At 40.2% G+C, this 19,271-nt stretch overlaps 1 protein-coding gene across 3 annotated transcripts in view; it reads right to left on the minus strand.

Moving 5' to 3' along the window:
- API5 (apoptosis inhibitor 5) overlaps positions 1-18,287 on the minus strand; it is a 28,977-nt gene extending 10,690 nt beyond the window's left edge. The window contains exons 1-11 of one of the 3 annotated variants that reach the window (XM_025452525.3): positions 18,091-18,286; positions 10,867-11,028; positions 8,656-8,749; positions 8,125-8,190; positions 7,475-7,626; positions 5,472-5,678; positions 4,691-4,795; positions 3,709-3,798; positions 2,344-2,525; positions 1,113-1,206; positions 279-335 (exon numbers count right to left, since the gene is read on the minus strand). In XM_025452525.3, the coding sequence (XP_025308310.1) occupies positions 279-335; positions 1,113-1,206; positions 2,344-2,525; positions 3,709-3,798; positions 4,691-4,795; positions 5,472-5,678; positions 7,475-7,626; positions 8,125-8,190; positions 8,656-8,749; positions 10,867-11,028; positions 18,091-18,159 (1,278 nt within the window). In that variant the 5' untranslated portion in view covers positions 18,160-18,286. Of the gene's footprint in view, positions 1-278; positions 336-1,112; positions 1,207-2,343; positions 2,526-3,708; positions 3,799-4,690; positions 4,796-5,471; positions 5,679-7,474; positions 7,627-8,124; positions 8,191-8,655; positions 8,750-10,866; positions 11,029-18,090 lie in introns of all 3 variants that reach the window. The other 2 variants (XM_025452528.3, XM_025452527.3) reach the window with 2 other exon arrangements.
- Positions 18,288-19,271: the final 984 nt, after the last annotated feature.

Consider the following 19,271-nt stretch of genomic DNA (forward strand, 5'->3'; position numbering starts at 1 on the left):
TTTTAAATAAAACAATATATGACTTTATGACAGCTACAGCAATGGCACTTGGTATTGTAAAAAGCATAAAGCCTTAAAAGGCCAAACATCTGGAATACAATGGTATTTCCCTTTAACGGTACCATTAAAGACCTAAAGACACATGGATAGTCTCTTGCACTTTCTAGGTAGCTGGAAGGACTGGGTAAGAAAGGAATGCTAAAAATAAAAAAATTAAAAAAAAAGCAAAAAACCCAAAACCAAACAACCCCCCCCCAAAAAAACCCCAACCCACTTACCTTGATTAAAACATTAATATTATTTGTTATTTTCAGTGCAACAACTTTAATCTTGTTCTGCAAAAGGAAAACAAAATTAAAGTGCCAATAACTTTTATGAAGCATATCCCATTCCAATATAGAACTAGAATAATTACACTTCTTTTTCAGGATCATTTCTGCTTATTCCCACTTCTAGACTCTAAATGAGTGTAGAGATGGCAAAGCAAATAATCTTTCTGTTCCCTTGACAGGTTAGAACATTGAAGTGTTATCACCATTTATCTGAAAAAATGAGTGAAGGACAGCTCATATTCACATAGGGGTTGTTTTAAAAGTCATCAGCTTAAGTTACGGGAAGACATAATGAAAGCTTACTATCTCATTAGAACTGGGATGAAGACTGATCAGAACAGGTGAGGTCGGAGAAATGCAAAAATCCCAACACAAAGACACATATAGTCTGGTACAGAATTGGCAATTTAATCTTTTTTTCAATGTAAATTGGTATTTGGTTTTCAAAAAGGTAAAAATTAAAATATCACAAACATCAATTAAATATTTGAACAAAATGTACTAAGAAGAGCCTAGTGAAAGACTGGTATGTATCTAAGTTTGGTAACACTTCACAAACTTGGAAATACTTGAAATATTTCAACAAGGATAAAAATATAGCTTAGCAAATAAATAGGCAGAAACTCTTCTAACATCATTCTGTATCTTCAACAAAGACTTGTATTACCAGTTCAAATACAGTCAAATGTTACATTTCAACATAAGAATCGAGCCTGGATATGTACTACGTGCTGGCTATTATAAAACATTTCCTTATAAGATGTGACCCAGTATTCTTACCTCTTCTGTTTTTAAGGCCTCGCCTGTTTTACCCTGCAGAGCCAAGCGAAGTTGTCGGATATAAACCTGCAGACCCCGTGCAAAGTACTGCAGCCTAAATAAACAAGCATTGGCTAATTAGCAAATCACTTCGTCAACTTTGCTTTTAAACAGAGAATCTTCTACTACAGCTAAATGTTCTTAACTAGTAAAGATAATTTTTAAAGGAATTTTAAAAATTATCAATATATGATCACAAGAGATACATAAATAAGTGAAATAAAAGCAGTTTTCCTTTACCAAAAATGCGAGTAAATCCATACTCAACCTGGCCAGGGAAAGATTTGTAACACTGTTCTTGTTATGTCAAAATGCAAGGCATGGTCAGAGTGAACCAACTTCAGGAGCCACGGATAAGAATCAGGTGGCCTGGGTTCTACTCTTTCAGTGGCCAACTGAAGGTCAAGTGACCTTAGACAAGTCACTTTAACCTCTATGTATTTATCTGCTAACAAGGGATGTGTTTGACCCTCAAGGTCTAGTTAAAAATAAAACCAAACCGCAGATTGGAGAATTTATTATAAACACATATAAATCTCAAAGACTTCAAAGTAATACTTTTTTCAAGTCAAGGCAGTATATAGCCTTCCAGGAACTCTGCTTAATAACCTGGCATCATTTTTTAATTTTTGGAGTAATTTCTTAACTTGCTGCTTCTGATCAAATGTTTTACCAAGTATTAAACCATTGTCTTACCAAAGAGTAGAGGATGGTAACAGATGATGCAAGTGGCCAACCATTTCAAAGTTTAAGATGTGAAGTTGTTAATAAAATGATTCAATATGAAATGTGTTCATGAAAATAACGTATGATTTCTCTAGTGTTGCTCCTCTAGAACACTCTAAGACATTAACCACGAGTTTACAGAGTATCCACGATGTGCCAGGCACTGTGCTCAATGAGGCAGGTGCTGTTATCATTAAGTAACTGCTGGAAGTTAGAGAGGTTGGGAACCTGCTCAAGATTATAAAGCAAGTGAGGAGAGTGAGTCTGTTTTTGAAAAAGTTCCTTCCCTGACCTGGATTTGTTATGCCACAGGTTTATATACATTCCTGTTTGAGGGTGTTCCATTTTGTCCCACGGGGTAAGGCAGGGTTGGGAGACAGCTCTTGTAAAAGGAAAAGAAAACCAAGGGAATATCAAGATAACCATCATCTTTGCCAACGATCGGACCACTTCAATTATACATCACCTAATTTTAAAATCTTTCAGTTTTTCTGCATTTAGCTTGGCTGTTAAAAAATCTGGAAGTTTTCTGCCCAGCTGGTGGAAGCTGTACAACAAACATTCCACATAGCTGAACTGCAGCTTGGGTTCTTCATTACCAGCATTCTCCCCATTTTCTGCTTCTTCTGGAGGGAGAGGCATGTACTCCTAAGAGATAAAAATATAGAGATATTTGCAATCTGCTATAAATGCTCTAATTATAAACATACACTGAAGTAACTGCAGGGCATGCTTTTAAGGCATGAAGCATTAAAAACTACCAAAATCAGAAATTTAGGTAAGCTATCCCTTCTACTTTTTGGATCAATGATCTAGCCTCCTCCACATTAGATAGCTGCTGCTACCACCACCACCACCATTACTACTATTATTACTGACAGTGAAGTAGATAACCTTTATTAAACACTTATACAAATGAAGTAACTGAAGTTCTGAGTGTAGGTAATTTTTTTTTAAACATTTTATTTATTTCTTCATGAGAGACACAGAAAGAGGTAGAGACACAGGCAGAGGGAGAAGCAGGCTCTCTGCAGGGAGCCCGACATGGGACTCGATCCTGGGACCCCGGGGTCATGCCCTGAGCCAAAGGCAGGCGCTCAACCACTGAACCACCCAGGCACCCCTGTAATTTTTCTATGGTGAAACAGTAAGCTGAAGAATCAGGATTCAATCTAGATTTGCCACCAAAAGCTGATGCTTTTAACCATTTTATTAAGGTAATTCCAAAAATGTTTTATGAACATTTTCCTACATTGTTTGACTCTCATTACGTTACAAGTACTGCCAAACGCATTCGATACCAGTGCTGCGAGCCCCTGGTAGGCGTTACATGTCTGGAAGAGCTCCAGATGCTGGATGACTCCCTTTATCACATTATAGGTCTAATGCTTATCACTCATTGTGTCAGGTATACAACTGCTTACATCCAACAAGGAAATCACTTGGTGATGTTGAAAATGATTTTAGCAGATGGCCTATTTTCTCCAAAATTATGACTTGAATGACTTTATTTCCTAGCAGCTATAGCTACTTGGCCTTGTGCAGCAACCTGGAGCAAATGTGAAAAATATTTTGATAAAGGAATACCAAAAAGATCTACTATAAAAACCCTGTTATCTTTTATGCAAAGCATCAACAAAAGAAATGCCAAAGATTTTCTTTTAAAAGTAGAGAACATGTGGCCCGAACAACTAAAAACACCTGCTAGAATCATTCTAATTACTCTACCCAATCTGAATTTCAAAAGTTGGTTCTCTAGAAATTACACCACACTATTAGACTCTGGGATTACACACTGACTATGCCATAAGAAAAGAAAAAAAGTCCTTACCAATAACTTGTCAAATAGTTTCCTTAAATTTGTTTCTAGCTTTTCCATGTCACCACAAAATGAACTCATTTCTGCCAAGAGTTTCAATACCTAAAATACAGAATTCACTGTTAATAGCATTTTTTTTGAATGAGCAAGGGCTGTAAAATAATGATTCTAGGTAACTTTTTAAGACTTTTGCTACAGCTTAATATTGTACTATGAAGAGACACTTAGGAAAACTCTTAACAGCAAAGAATTATTTACATTTAGAATGGGCTTCATTTGCTATTAAAGTTAGTCTCTGGACACTAACTCAAAGTATTGGTAATTGCAAGTATTCTTGAGGTCCATCTCTCCTTTACTCAATCCCAGTCTAATAAGCCAAACCCAGGACATCTGAAGCAAATGACAGTGTCCGTACACAGTGGGACTCTTGTGTATTCCAAAAACCTATGAGAAAATGGCACATACATTTCCACATTTCAGCTCAATTCAACAATCATTATTAAGTGCCTTTCAGAATCAGACTCTGCACTAGACTCTGGGGCTATGGAGATGAGTCAGTTAAATGTGAGATAAATGTGAAGTGTTACATGTGCTGTGGAAAAAAAGTATATGTACACTATAGTTCAGATACAAGGGAGAGAGTCATCAACTATACTGGAGTAGGGATAAAGGATATTTTGTGTTAAGCCAGTTTAAATCTGATTCTATCAATTATGGATAGAGATAGGAACAGTCATGAATTAAGCACCTTATTTAAAAGTATTAAAGCTACAAAGAGTAAGAGAATCATGAACACTACAGGCAGTGCTTTCCCAATGCAACAAACTTTCATTAAATTCATAAAGCATTCCTATGTGATTAACCCTGAGACAGATTACTAGCTAGCTCTAACACCTTTACTCTCTTAGAAATCAGGTCTCTACCTTAGTGGCTTATATTTATGTTAAAATATGGGAATGCCTTTTTAGTACTAAAGAAGACATTTTTCTCTTACCTCCAACTGTATATCAAGACCCTCCACTGGGGTAGTCAAGGAACTGAGGTTGGGAAGAACCTGCTCACAGAAGTAAGTCACAAACCTTGTGGAATGCACATTTTTCTGTAAAAATCCAAAGAACAATGAGTTGTCAAAAAAGGCGGGGATATTCTTTCACATAGAATAGTATATTATTTAATAAATGCTGAGCATGACAACATCAAGTACTGTGGCTATAAATACAATACAGTGCATACCCCAGAAGCAACCTTTGTAGGCTAAATACACTGTTGCAAAGTAACCTGGAGCACTGGGACATCTATCTGTTTTCCTCAATAATCATGTGAAATTTCTGGGGATATTTTAGCATTGAATTTTGTAGACTGTTCAAAAAGGAGGAGTGTTTTTCAAACGATTCTATGCACATCCTGGAAGATTCATGCTCAGGGGAATCACAAAGCCAGAGATAAAGAGCATATTTACCTAGGACAACAATCTGTTAAAAATTTTTTTTAAAAAGCTAAATTACTAAACCAAATGCTTTAAGAACTCAGCCAAACCATAAAGTATGATGCAAAATCCTCTAGACTTTAAAAATGTCTCTAAACAAGACCTTAAAGAAATTTCTTGTGGTTTTGGGATCTCACCAACCCCACTAAGGCCTCCATAAAGTAATATTCCCTCCACTGTGTTACTACTTTATGCAAAAGTTTGCGGAGAATGCTCAAGGGAGTATCTACAGAAATACCAGCTTCAATAGAGTAATCAAAATACCAAGTGTGTAAAACAAAGAGCTCACAGAGAAGAGGGGCACCGCCTGCCGAGTGCACTGTAAGAGCCTGTCCACACAGTCGGGGTCCGAGGGGTTGAAGGTTTGTTCTAGGTCAGCCTGTTCAGCCACCAACTCTACGAGCTGCTGTCTTCCACTCACTGTCTGTAAGCTTTTTAACCCAGACAGTATCTTCATGAACAGGACAAATTCTTCACCAGTCACATCTTCTAGGACCTAGAAAGAGGTAATTTAGAATTACAGTACTATTATCACTTCAATAGGAAAGAAAGAAAAAAAATAGGAAAGATCAATATTGAAACAGTCTAAGGAATTTACTTCAGTTACTGAAGTCAGATTACTATTAATATTTCTGAAATACTGATGAGAGGACAACTTTTAGCTTCAGTCAATTTACCTTTAGAGTACACTATGTGTTCTTGGTGGGGTGCTGCATTGTCTCCAAAAGGGCAAAAGTTGGTTCCTGGAAAACTACTTTTTTTCTTATTTTAATGGATAAAGTACAGATACACAAACTATGCATAAATAGATATATCTGTGGCATTAGAATTTCATAGGAGAACGGCTAAGAAAAATTAGTCTAAAAAGGCTCTTTTGGGGGTGGTAAGCAAAAAAGTAGAATTCTGTATTTGACTGTCAAATCAGATTCAATTTCTGGTATTTAAAAGCAGCTTGGTGGGCAGCCCGGGTGGCTCAGCGGTCTAGCACCTGCCTTCGGCCTGGGGTGTGATCTGGAGACCCAGGATCGAGTCCCACGTTGGGCTCCCTGTAGGGAGCCTGCTTCTCCCTTGCCTGTGTCTCTGCCTCTCCCTCTCTGTGTCTCTCATGAATAAATAAATAAAATCTCAAAAAATAGAATAAAAGCAGCTCGGGGAACCTGGCTGGCTCAGTAGGTAGAGCATGCATACATCTTGGGGTTGTAAATTCAAGCCCCACATAAGGTACAGAGATTAAATAAAATCTTTAAAAATAAACAAAAGCAGCAATAAATCAATTAGCCAATTAATTCACATTAATATGGCAACTGTATACAAATTAGGAGACCATGCAAGTCTTAAGTGCTTTCCAGGAGTAGGTCTTTTTTTTTTTTTTTTTTAAAGATTTTATTTATTCATTCATGAGAGACACAGAGAGAGGCAGAGACACAGGCAGAGGGACAAGCAGGCTCCCTGCAGGGAGCCCGATGGGGGACTTGATCCCAAATCCTGGGATCACACCCTGAGCCAAAGGCAGACAGACTCCCAACCACTGAGTCGCCCAGGCGTCCCCTGCATGAGTAGGTCTAAGCCTTTCTGTTCACGGACCAAAGAAATGAGCAATCATAACATACCCCACTGTTTTACTAGCTGGGGCATGGGTGAAATGTTGATATTCCCAGCTGGAGAGCTGCTCCATTCGCTCTTATTGAAGAACTCTTATTAGTAAGCAAGTCAGTGGTACTGTTAGAGACAGCTCAATTTTCCTGAACATATATATAAAAGCAATGATTTTCAAACTTTGGCACTTTATGAGTGAAAAGTTAGTTGTGACACATCTTGCAAATCTTAGCATCTCTAACTACACTAGATGCTGGGAGCACAAATAGCATGGTATCCTGGGCTACAGTCATAAGGGGTAAGACAAAAAACCAGACATTTCAATATATTTCCTTGTCATTTTGAAATGACCCAGAATACTACAGAAGAATATCCTAAAATTGGGGAGAGGAATGGAAATTACGTAAAATTTCCTGAAGGAAATGATTTGTACAGAATCCTTAAGAATACATATATTTGGAGGGTAACACCATGAGAAAGATTTAAATGTGATCACATCCCTTTAAATCAACATGCTGATTCATCATTAGTGGTGACTAAAGTGCAAAATGTAAGAAAAAGCTTGACATTCTATGGTGGTTCTAATGGAATATATCATTTTATACATAAGCTACATACAGCATTAAAGAATACTGCTAATTTCAAATACACTCTTTTGTTTTCGAGAAGTCTTGCCAAATGATGACTAAAGCTTACCTTTTTGGATTCAGTTAGTATAAGTTCCTCTACTTCCTTTGTTAAGACTTCATCTGGTAAAGTCTTAAGTTTTGTAGAAAGGAATTTGATTGCCCGTTCTCTAACAATGTCCTCTCCTTGAAGTATTTGGCTAAACAAGCCACCTAAAGTCCCTGCAAGACAAAACACTCGTGTGTAGCAAGTCGGTTCTATATCTTAATGGAGTTTTCCTGTTTAACTCATTTAACAGTATTTCTTTTCTGGTGAGTTAATAAGCATCCTGAATATCACGGCTTCTGGCTAAATTAGTTAGAAATTTTTACAGCCCCAACCATAACAGTAATCACATGCTTTGTTCATGGATTCAGAATCAGCTTGAGAATGACTTTCTTTTTAATTATTATTAATAAAAATAAACTAAGGTATTTTAGAGAATCTCTTTAATGTGGGAAAGGGAGTCTTCCAACAGATTTCTAATAGAAAAGTTGTATCTGTTTTTGCAATTACTTCTGCTGGTTTTTTGAGTCACAAATATCTTTACCAAGCAGCTTTTTTAAAGAACACTTAGAACTTTTATGAAATAGATCAGTGGGTGAATCTGACTTTAATCCTTAATGAATAATGTCAATTATTATTATTTTTTAACACATCAAGCACAAGTGGGCCCTTACCTTTTGCATCCATCTTAAATATACTTAACAGGGCGTTGTTCACTAAGTTAAATTCTGCAGAGTCATCTGGATAAAGAACAAGTAGTACAATGTATGAATGCAATGAATGAAAAAATACTTGCTTTATTTTCAGATCTAAGGTTCAGCATAGTTTCTCACAGATTATATTGAAAGCAGACATATAACTAAGCATTCTTCTCAAGTACCAAGAAAACATACCCTATATCAGGGAAAGCTTTATGTTAAGATAGTACAATTAAGAAAACTACAGGAAATTGGGGAGAAAAATCATGATACAACAAAATTCCCAAAAGAATCACTATGTCTTATAAGCAGAATTAAAAACAAATAAAAACATTAGGAATTAGATAATCCAATAAGCTTCCTAATACTGAATGAAAAAAAAGAATTTTAATTTCGATTAGAGGTAATACTCTTAAGTCACAAAGAAAAAAAAAAGCTAAAAAGAGTCATTTTTTTCAAAGACAAGTTATATTTAGATAAAAGAGTAATAATAAGAGAATTCCTTACCTGTCTGCAGAAGTTGGGTTAGTATATCTGCCACTCGGGGAAGATTTTCTCCAGTGGCAAACTGAGGCAGCTCTTTAATTGCTTGCCGTCGAATCTGAATATAATTTCATACAAAAAATTAACCAAATATTATCATCAACAGAGACTTCTAGCAGTTTTAGAAATAATTTACTCCAAATTAATATTCAAGCTTCACAGTATAATTAAAAGTGTGGTAGGAAGTGATGTTAAATACAATTACCTGATTGGAACAAATCAAAACCACAACGAGATCCCACCTCACCCCAGTGAGAATGGGGAAAATTAACAAGGCAACCACAAATGTTGGAGAGGATGTGGAGAAAGGGGAACCCTCTTGCACCTGTTGGTGGGAATGTGAACTGGTGCAGCCACTCTGGAAAACTGTGTGGAGGTTCCTCAAAGAGTTAAAAATAGACCTGCCCTACGACCCAGCAACTGCACTGCTGGGGATTTACCCCAAAGATACAGATGCAATGAAATGCCGGGACACCTGCACCCCGATGTTTCTAGCAGCAATGGCCACAATAGCCAAACTGTGGAAGGAGCCTCAGTGTCCATCAAAAGATGAGTGGATAAAGATGTGGTTTATGTATACACTGGAATATTCCTCAGCCATTAGAAATGACAGATACTCACCATTTGCTTCAACGTGGATGGAACTGGAGGGTATGATGCTGAGTGAAGTAAGTCAATCGGAGAAGGACAAACATTGTATGTTCTCATTCATTTGGGGAATATAAATAATAGTGAAAGGGAATATAAGGGAAGGGAGAAGAAATGTGTGGGAAATATCAGAAAGGGAGACAGAACATGAGAGACTCCTAACTCTGGGAAACGAACTAGGGGTGGTGGAAGGGGAGGAGGGTGGGGGGTGGGGGTGACTGGGTGATGGGCACTGAGGGGGCACTGGACGGGATGAGCACTGGGTGTTATTCTGTATGTTGGCAAATTGAACACCAATAAAAAATTAATTTATTATTAAAAAAAAAAAGAGTTGTTGAGTTTAAATATGATTATTCATGCCAAGGCCAAGCAGGCTGTCAGGCACATAGAAGAAACTCAATAACTATGTGTTGAATAGATAATTATTCTAAAGAGTGTGCAAAGTAAAAAAAAAAATAAAAAAATAAAAAAATAAATAAAAAAAATAAAAAATTTTTACCTGATTGGAGCAGACAGGTTTTGAGATCATAAACAGCAGTTTATATATACTGATTACGGTATAGCTGTTGGGCCTTTACTATCTTTGGGCATCTACTACAGATGGCTAGAGTGGCAATGACCTATCCAATAACTGTATTTACTTTAGAATGTCCAGTATAGAAACGAACTGGGGGTAGTGGAGGGGGAGGAGGGTGGGCGGTGGGGGTGACTGGGTGGCGGGCACTGAGGGAGGCACTTGACGGGATGAGCACTGGGTGTTATTCTGTATGTTGGCAAATTGAACACCAATAAAAAATAAATTTATTATTAAAAAAAAATAGAATTTCCAGTATAACTACTTAATACAACATCTGTGAATAGATTCTGTACTTAATTCCAAATTTGTGGTCTTGATTTAGTTTGAAATGAAAATGGATAGAAGTTGTATCTAGCGAATTGTGCATAAAATGTTGGCAATTCACTAATTTCATTTGAAAAGCCAGGAGGTGATAACTGAAAATTCTTAGGAACCTGTATCAGCAGCCAGAAATGCTGACAGTTAATTATGTTTCAAGGAAAAACTATTTATTCTTATTCTAGTAGTCACATGTAATGATTACACAGACCAATTACTATTTTTTTTTCTATGCATAGGAGTTAGGGGTGTTGAAACTATAGGATGTAACACTTAATATTTTAAATATCTAAGCAAGTACAAATTGAAAACTAACAGTCTAATTTCATGTGCACAATGCATAATAATCCATTAAAAATGTGATAACAGATAAGCAAAACATTTTGTGATTCTATGCCTTTTTCACAGTTGAAAGGTGGTGAGAGAATACATTTTCTTTCCTTTTTTTGAGAATACATTTTCTTAAACATAGATTTAAATCTCAGTATGGCATCATGCTGAACCACACTGCAGTATTTCATTGTGCACTGATATGACTGGTGCTTCAATTACATTAGCTGCACAGAGAAAAAGTCTGAAAATGGCAAGTGAGACATCTGAAAGCTTGTTGAAAGCATCAATCATAAACTTACTGATACATCTTCATCCTCACAGAGGTCTAACTGTGCATTGATAGCAGAATCAGCCAATTCTGGAAAATGTTTAAAGAATTTCGGAATAAACTGGGCTGCTAATCTTTTTTCCTTTGTACCACCTTTCACACCATCTAGTATCACTTGATAGGCATCTTTATGCTGAAAGAAAGAATAAAGCAGAAAAACAATTTTTAAGAATGGGAAGCTAAACAAATTTGTTTGAGTCTGCTATAAATTAGAAAAGTTTTACATAGGCTAAAAAGTAGGGCTTATTTTTGGAGTTTTACTGCTTAAATTGGACACCTATCTTCCTACCATCTTCTCCCCTGCCCCCCAAGCATTATTTGTCAATTGGGGAAGAGAGAAGGACGACTTGAATTTTAAATGGAGAAAGCAAGTAAGTTTGTTGACACACCGCTTCTTTCATACTAGTGATTTCTGACCCTGACCTTGTGACCGTATTATGGTTTAAATATAATGAATGTCATAGAATTCTCAAAGAATTGTGTTACATTTACTTAATCATATTCATCTGATTGCAGTTAGCAATGATGAAGGTGGAGAGAATACCATCTTAAAATTAAGCAGTAACAGGAAGCTTAGGAAACTTTTTTAGTTTCATTTATTTTACAATACAAAATGACAATTCATTCTAGATAGTCAACCTTGGATTAAGATAGAGTCTAATGTCACATATTTAACTTTATATTAGAATAATACATTCAAAACTCATTGGTTTCCTTTTACTTATTTATGAGAAAGAGAGAAAGTGTGCATACGCACGTAAGTGCACACACGCATGCACACTGGAGGTGGGCAAGAGGGAGAGGGAGTCTCCAGCAGACTCCATGCTCAGTGCAGAGCCCAGCAAGGGGCTTGACCTCACAATCCTGAAATCACGACCTGAGCTGAAATCAAGAGTTCGATGCTTAATCGAGTGAGTCACCTGGAGTGGATACCACTCATTTGTTTCCTTTCAAAAAAAAAAAAAAACCTTCAAAAGTGCTTCTCTCAGATCCTCATGATGTGAAGAGTCAACGAGTTCCCAATCCCTCTTACACTCTTACCACCAAACTAGTCCTTTTCTTTCTTTTTTTAAAAAAATATTTTACTTATTTGTTCATGAGACACAGAAAGAGAGGCAGAGACACAGGCAGAGGGAGAAGCAGGCTCCTCACAGGCAACCTGATGCATGACTCGATCCCAGGACCCTGGGGTCACGGCCTCAGCCGCAGGTTGACGCTCCACCAATGAGCCATCCAGGCGCCCAAAACTAGTCGTTTTCTTAAATGACAATGAGCAGGCTGGCAAATAATAAATCCTGAGATTATAGATATATTTTCTGTTTGTACATATGGCTAAAACTTCTAATTACTGAAATGCATTAAACTTTATAATAATACCAAATGTGCACTTAGTGTTTTTACTCTGTTCAACACAATGTTCTAACTGCTTTGGATGTGCTTTAGATACTTCATGCCACCAAAAGGAAAATAACCAATAGAAATCCAATGGATTATGGAATTGCCCAAACTTTAGTTTTGTAGTAACTTTTCTCATGGACAATACTATGTTAAGTGGAAAAAAGTAAAGCAAAATGCGAAGTTATTTAGGTACAGTAGGATCATAATTAAGGACTTCACTATCAAAAATAGTGTTCTAGTATCAAAAGGCTATGGTCACAATAAGACCTTTTAAAGGCATAGGTTTTAATATGTTCTGCAAAAATATTAGATTAAAAGTTCAAATACTATCAACCTATCTAAAAAACATAAATTCTAAAAATTAGTTCTAAAAAACTAAAATTCAACCGATTGATGACTCCTTTTAATATCTTAAACATAACTCCAACTCCTAAATAAGAAAAATTTCTCTGAATTAATTTGCTTCTTCATGAAATGCAGACACAAAATCAGTCTTCAGGAGTTACTACTTCAAAAGTATATTATGTGCTTTTTAATGCAAAGGTTTGAAAAATTATGGCTAACTTCTCTACCACTGTACATTCTGTGGTTTCCTCAATCTCCCAGAGAGACTTCATAAAATCGCAGTTTTAAACAGTTTTGATGTCCTTACTTTTTGCAGGGTATCAAATCCAATTTCCTTTAAATCAAATAAAGCTTTACTTATAAAGCCTTTTGAAGAAATTCCTTACGTTGTCTAAAATTAAATGAAGAATCCTTACTTCGAACAATTCATTCTCTTGCTAAGAAAAAAAAAATCTGAATAGAATAAAAAGAAATCATTAGCAACATGTATTCAAAGCCTACTGGGACTGAGTAATGCCTTGTATACATGCCTCACAGAAATCCTGTGATTTAGGTGTTACTACTCTCCCTAGATTTTGCATGAGAAAACCAAAGCTCAGAAAGTGAAATAATTTGTCTGAGCTAGCTACATCGCTAGTCAAGTAGCAGATCCAGACCTGAACATAGTTCTGATGGGCTCCAATCAAGACCTTTTCCCAGTACCAAGCTTCTTTAAGTTATGAGATCTCTGTTAACAACAGAAGAGAGGAAGAAAGAGGAAGATCCTTGCCAGATCAAGGACATAAAAGGTAAAATCTGGGTCCTAAATACAGCCTCCATACGGGCATGTACACTGACATACAGCATCCCAAACACAGCAAGTGCTTTGAAAAGTTAAGCATTTTAACATATTCAAACCAGAAATCAAAGTTTCTACCACTGGTAGGCATCAGTTTTATCAAATAATTTCTATAAATGTTACGAATAGACTTCAACTGATTACCCTTTATAGAATGCAAAATAAAATGCTCTTCTTTGCCAGTTCTTGTCTTCAACTGTAGCGTAGTGACAAGACTTTTTACAAAATCTCCCTAAACTTATTACTTACAGTTTTCAAAGCAGGAAACAAAATATAGGGGAGATCTTCAGTGATCACAGTGATTTAGTGACAGGCAGACTGTAACCATAATAAAGTGCCCCAAATACCACATGGTACTGCTTATTATTTTCTCCTACAACAGTATATTTCAGCTAGATAGATTTGTGATCCTAATAAGTTTTAGTTGTAAATATTTTCATGCATCCTGAAACTACATATTTGTGTGTGTTTTTAACAGCAAATTTACAAAGCAAACTCTAAAGAAATCACTAAAATATTTTCAAGTAAAAAGCTACGGTAAGATCCACGTTCAGCAGATTTCTACAATAAAAAAATTTGTGACAGGGATTGTCAAAACACAACCAATATATTTAAGTGATCAGTGACATGCCAGGTAAAGCCATGTTTGAGACCAGGATGCAGCTTCTAAGAAATAAACAACTGTTTTCTCTATTAAGATTTATTTATTTGAGGGGGGAGGGGGCACGCTCGTGAGCTGGAGTGGGAGGAGCAGGAGGAGAGGGAGACTCTCAAGCAGACTCTGCCCAGCAGAGTGCTGCAAGGGCCTGGATCTCACAACCTGAAGACCATGACCTGAGCCGAAACCAAGAGCTGGCTGCTTAACCAACTGCACCACCAGGCGCCCCTAAACAATTATTTCAGAGAAGGAACAATGTAGTTTCAACATATTTCTCAAGTATCACATAAAAAGAAAACAGATAACGCAAGCTTTATTTACTACTTTCTTAACTCAATAAACCTAGTTTGTATGTAATGTGGCTGACATACAGATGTACAACATAGTGATCGGACAGTCCTACATATTACTCAGTGCTCGCTACAATTAAGTGTAGTTGCCATCTGTCACCATCCAATATTATTACATTATTGACAACAACACTTTTACTTATTTTTCAGAGATTACCAACTTGGCTGGTCTGTGATTTTAGCTAACCATGCAAAAAAAGGCACCAAGAGTGCTATTTCATGAACTTATAGAAGTCCATCAAGCCTACAGTCTTCCGTGAAGAGCCAGTATACTCCCAGGTAAGAGAACAAAGGAGAATTTGGGAGTTCAGGCATTACTGAGCTTAGCTCAGCCTAACTGCCCCAGTCCCTTCACAGGGGTTTGGCTCTTTTCTTTTTTTAACTTAAAAAAAAATTTAACTGCATAATACAAAACTAAATATATCTAAATTTAAAAATTAAATAAATTCACAAAAATTAGAAACAAATGTAAATAGTGGACCACAGCTTGCTCTATTATGGCCATTTGGGTGCTCTAGGCAGAGTACAGTGGGAAGGGGGTTGGGGAGTAAAGGAACACACAGCGGAGGAAGGAAAACTGAGGAAACAGAAGCAGAACCCAAGTAGGGGGAAGGGGAGCTGAACGGTAGGTGGAAAACAGGAGCTACAGGAGGGAAGACGACAGGGAGACTGGAAGGTTTTGAGGCACTGTATTATGCTTCAGTTAGAATTTATCACTTGATGTTTGCTTATTAGAAAACACACTCATGCTTTAAATATATGATGTGAGCGTATAAAGTTCTCATCTTCATTTACATTATGTACACACAGTAATTACATTGATGTAGGATTTATTATATAGCACATTACATTAGTTGTGTAATTATTAACTTTATTATTAATATAATTATACTTCCTCTTTCTCTGAATGTACTTCTACTTTAAAGAAAAAAATGTCTACTGAAAAACAAGGCACAGTGTGAGGAGAGAGACAAAAAATAAGTCTTAACCTCAAGACTTTATAATTTAGTAAGGGGATAAGAAAAGTCCTCAGGGAAATAAAATACAAGTCTCAAGTATTATAAATGAATTCACAGCGCCAAGGAGGTTCATCCAGAGAAAGATCTGATCTGTTTGAGGAAAATTTGCCGATAAACCTCGGAGAACTTGTGTTTTTCCTAATATATTCCAAAAGCATTATTCTCAAAGGAGTATTGACAGTAGCGAAGAGGGCACTCCCTTCATGGCAGCAGCACGAGCAACTTGGTACTTAGCTCTTTGACAAAGGATAAAAATAAACATTAGAAGTTCTAGACTAAAAATTCAAATATGGTCTCCGAAATGTTCAGATAGGTACCTGCCAAGAAATGACCCTTGACTGTAAACCTTGTAAGTTAAATGAAAATCAGGGTTTGGTACACTAAGAATGTAAACTCTCATTAAAAAATCATCAGGGGCGTTCCTTCCATTAAGTTGGCTCTTGCTTTTAGTTAAAATTCACATGCAATATCCTGAAACCCACTATCTTTTTCAATATGCGTTTTAGGATTTTTCTCTAAAAAAGGAAAAGTTATTCCACAATAGGGCAGAATTAGTAGCCACTACAATTTGGCCAGCTTCAGTCCTCGCAGAATTCACTGTCTGAGGCTGACAAGTCCCTGCACTTCATTACGCACAGGTCTTTTCGTCTCAAACAGTTGCCTGACAGCTGTCATTGCAGTGTCGTGAAGGTGCCGATCTAACATCCTGCTAAGGAATCGTGCTAAAATTTTAGCAACTAGCACAGTGTTTAGCACGCGGTAGGCGCTCAAAGAATGTACTGAATAAATGAAACCGTGGGTCTTCACTGAAGCCTGAATGAAAAAGACCCTCTTCGTTTTTTTTTTTTTTTTTTTTTTTTACAAACATGTCTCTTAAACGCTCTTTCCAAATTGAAAGCAGATTTATGCCTTGAAAAAGACGTTTCTTGAACGTCTTGAGGGAGAACTCTCACTCTTACCTGGTATTTAAGATTAAAGATGACACTAAAAGGAAAACGTCAGCCACTCTCAAGTATTCAGGACGGATCTGTGAAATTCTAGTTTGGATTCTGTTTGCCCTAAGACTCTAAGTAGGTGGCTGTCAACTTTTTTTTACTATACAGCACAAAGTGAGGGCGCAGGTATGGGACATGACCATGTTTACTGCTTCTAGTTTCCCTAAAAAATTCCTGACGTACGTCTTTGGGAGGCATATCCACAAACTGAGAATCACTGTTCTAGCTTCTACCTATCTCCTCAGCTGATCCGCGGTAAAGTCAATTTCAGGAATAATTTGCCACAATCTTCCTCAACTCTATCACGATGAAGGAGAATACCTTCACTACTAAATCTTGCTAGGGACAACAACGACAAGATCAAAATATGACTGATGATGGGTTTTCTAACCTTGTCTTACTGGGCCGAAAATTCCTCCCTGGGGGCTGACCTACACTCACCTGTCCTACATCCTACAACACGCCCTCGGTACATTTCTCACTGACGTCTTCAAACTTCCCTAACAGATGGAAATATACAGGGGAGGAAAGTAGCCTGGTACTTTACGCTGGTGAATCTGCAACTCTGGGGGAAGCTTAAGGAAGGCCCCGACATCCCAATTCCGGTGGTGGTGTTTGGCTCAAAAAGAATTTACCTGAATTACGCGTGTCCAGAAAAAGGGGGCCGGGAGGGCCGGGCCAACGACAGGACCTGCCACTTCCCACTCGGCCGACAGAGGAGCAGGGGAATCACAAAGGGGTTCTAAGCACCGAGAAGACGCGGCCTAAGATCTCTAACAACACTGATCAGCCGCGCTTCTGGGGGAGCCGCTTCTTCTCCACCAAAACACGCCCCCCTCCCAACTCCGTAAGTTCAGTGGACTGGGGTCCCTGAAAACTCGCAAAGGAGCCCAAGTTTGAGCCCACGCTCAAACTGTGTCTTGAGGACACACTGCGGGGGGCTCCTGCGGCGGTTGTTTACAGCTGCCTGTCCCCCCCTGCCCCACCGGTCTGTCTCCTGCACAACACTTTCGGGAGGGGGGGCGCCCATCCTTCTTATTTATCACTTCCGGGCGTAAGGGAGGCACCCATCCTTCTTATTCACCACCTTCCGGGGGGCACCCATCCTCGTTCACCACTTCCTGGGGGGCACCCATCCTTCTTATTTATCACTTTCCAGGGGGAAGGGGGGCACCCATCTTTCTTATTACTTCCTGGGGGAGCACCCATCCTTCCTATTCACCACCTTCCGGGGGGCACCCACCCTCGTTCACCACTTCCCGGGGGGGCACCCATCTTCCGCACCCTCCTCACTCACCCCTTCCCGGGGGGGGCCCCCCAGCACCCATCCCCCATCCCCCCCCAGGGCCCGACCCAGGGGCGCCCGGGGAACTCTCCAGGCCTCAGCCCGCGCCCCGCTCCCGCTTCTCCCAACCCGCGCAGGGCCGCTGTTGCTTCGCCGTGTCGCGGCCCGAGAGCTCCCGGTTGGCTGGCCAAGGGCGGGGCTGCGCGGGGAGCAGCGGGGGGCGCGGCGGGGGGCGGGAGCGGGGGCCGGGCCTGGGGGCGCCGCCGGAGGCCGCGGGCGCCGGGCCCTGCAGGCCGCGGGGACCCACCTGGCCCACTTGCTCCGTGGCGTCGGCCAGGATGCCGTAGTTGCGGTAAAGCTCCTCCACGCTCGGCATGCTGAGCGCCAAGCCCGGGCCCGTCGCGCTGTCGTCGCGCTCGCCGCCGCCGCCGCCGCCGTCCGAGCCCGCGACCCGCACCCTCACACCTCCCGCCGCCGCCAGGGCCGCCGCCGGTCACCGCGCTCAGCCCGGCCCCGCCCCCCACGTCTGCGGAGCGCGCGGCGCGCAGGGAGCGGCCTCCACGGGCGGACGGCGCGCCGCCGGGGCCGCGAGCGCCCCCTGCCGCCCGGCGGTGCAAAGGGCGGCGGCGGCTCCAGCCGCGCGGGCTCCTGGGAGCGGGGAGCGGGGAGCGGGGAGCGGGGGGCGGGGGGCGGGGCTCCCGGCGGCGCGGAGGGCGACTCCGGGATGCAAGTCGGCTCGTGGTCCACGAAGGCGGCTGGGACGGTTCCAGCGGGGAGCCGCAGAGGGCGAGCCAGCTCACTGTGTGCAGAGCACGCTCCCGCAGTGGTCAGCAAACACTTGGGCTCACACGAGGATCGTCACCGCGGGGGCGCCCCGGGGGCGCTCAGCGGCGGAGCATCGGCCCAACGCTCAGGGCGTGACCCCGGGTCCAGGGATCGAGTCCCGCCTCGAGTGCTCCCTCCTCTGCCTGGGTCTGTGCCTCTGTGTCTCTCACGAATAAATAAATAAAATCTGCTAAAAAAAGAATATTAAAATAAGTAAATAATAAATATGAAATATGAAATATAAAGAAATAAACAAACTAATAATAAATGGATATAAAATATAATAAATAAATAAATAAATAAATAAATAAATAAATAAAATAAATATAAAAAGGGCGCACAAGGAGGAATTGCTGAGGTTTGGCTCGGTTTTGTTTCTGACAGATGTGCTTAGAGACGTGGGCTGCCGAGGGCCCGGCTCTCTCTGTCCCCTGAGCCTGGGTCCCTTTGGAGGACTCCAAACTCCCTTTGGAGGACTCCAATGCCGGTGGCCGGAGATGCCAAGCCTGCTGCTGAAGGCGTGCTGAGCAAGTCTGGCTCCCCTGGGGCCGCAGGGAGGAGGTGGGGACCTGGGGACCGACCTGCATCCCGAGCTGCTGCGGGAGCCAGGGGGCGGGCCCTGCGGCTGGGAGGTGAAGGGCCATCCAGAGGCCCACCCCAGGG

This window comes from Canis lupus, chromosome 18 (assembly GCF_003254725.2).
Source record: "Canis lupus dingo isolate Sandy chromosome 18, ASM325472v2, whole genome shotgun sequence".
Taxonomy (NCBI): domain Eukaryota; kingdom Metazoa; phylum Chordata; class Mammalia; order Carnivora; family Canidae; genus Canis; species Canis lupus.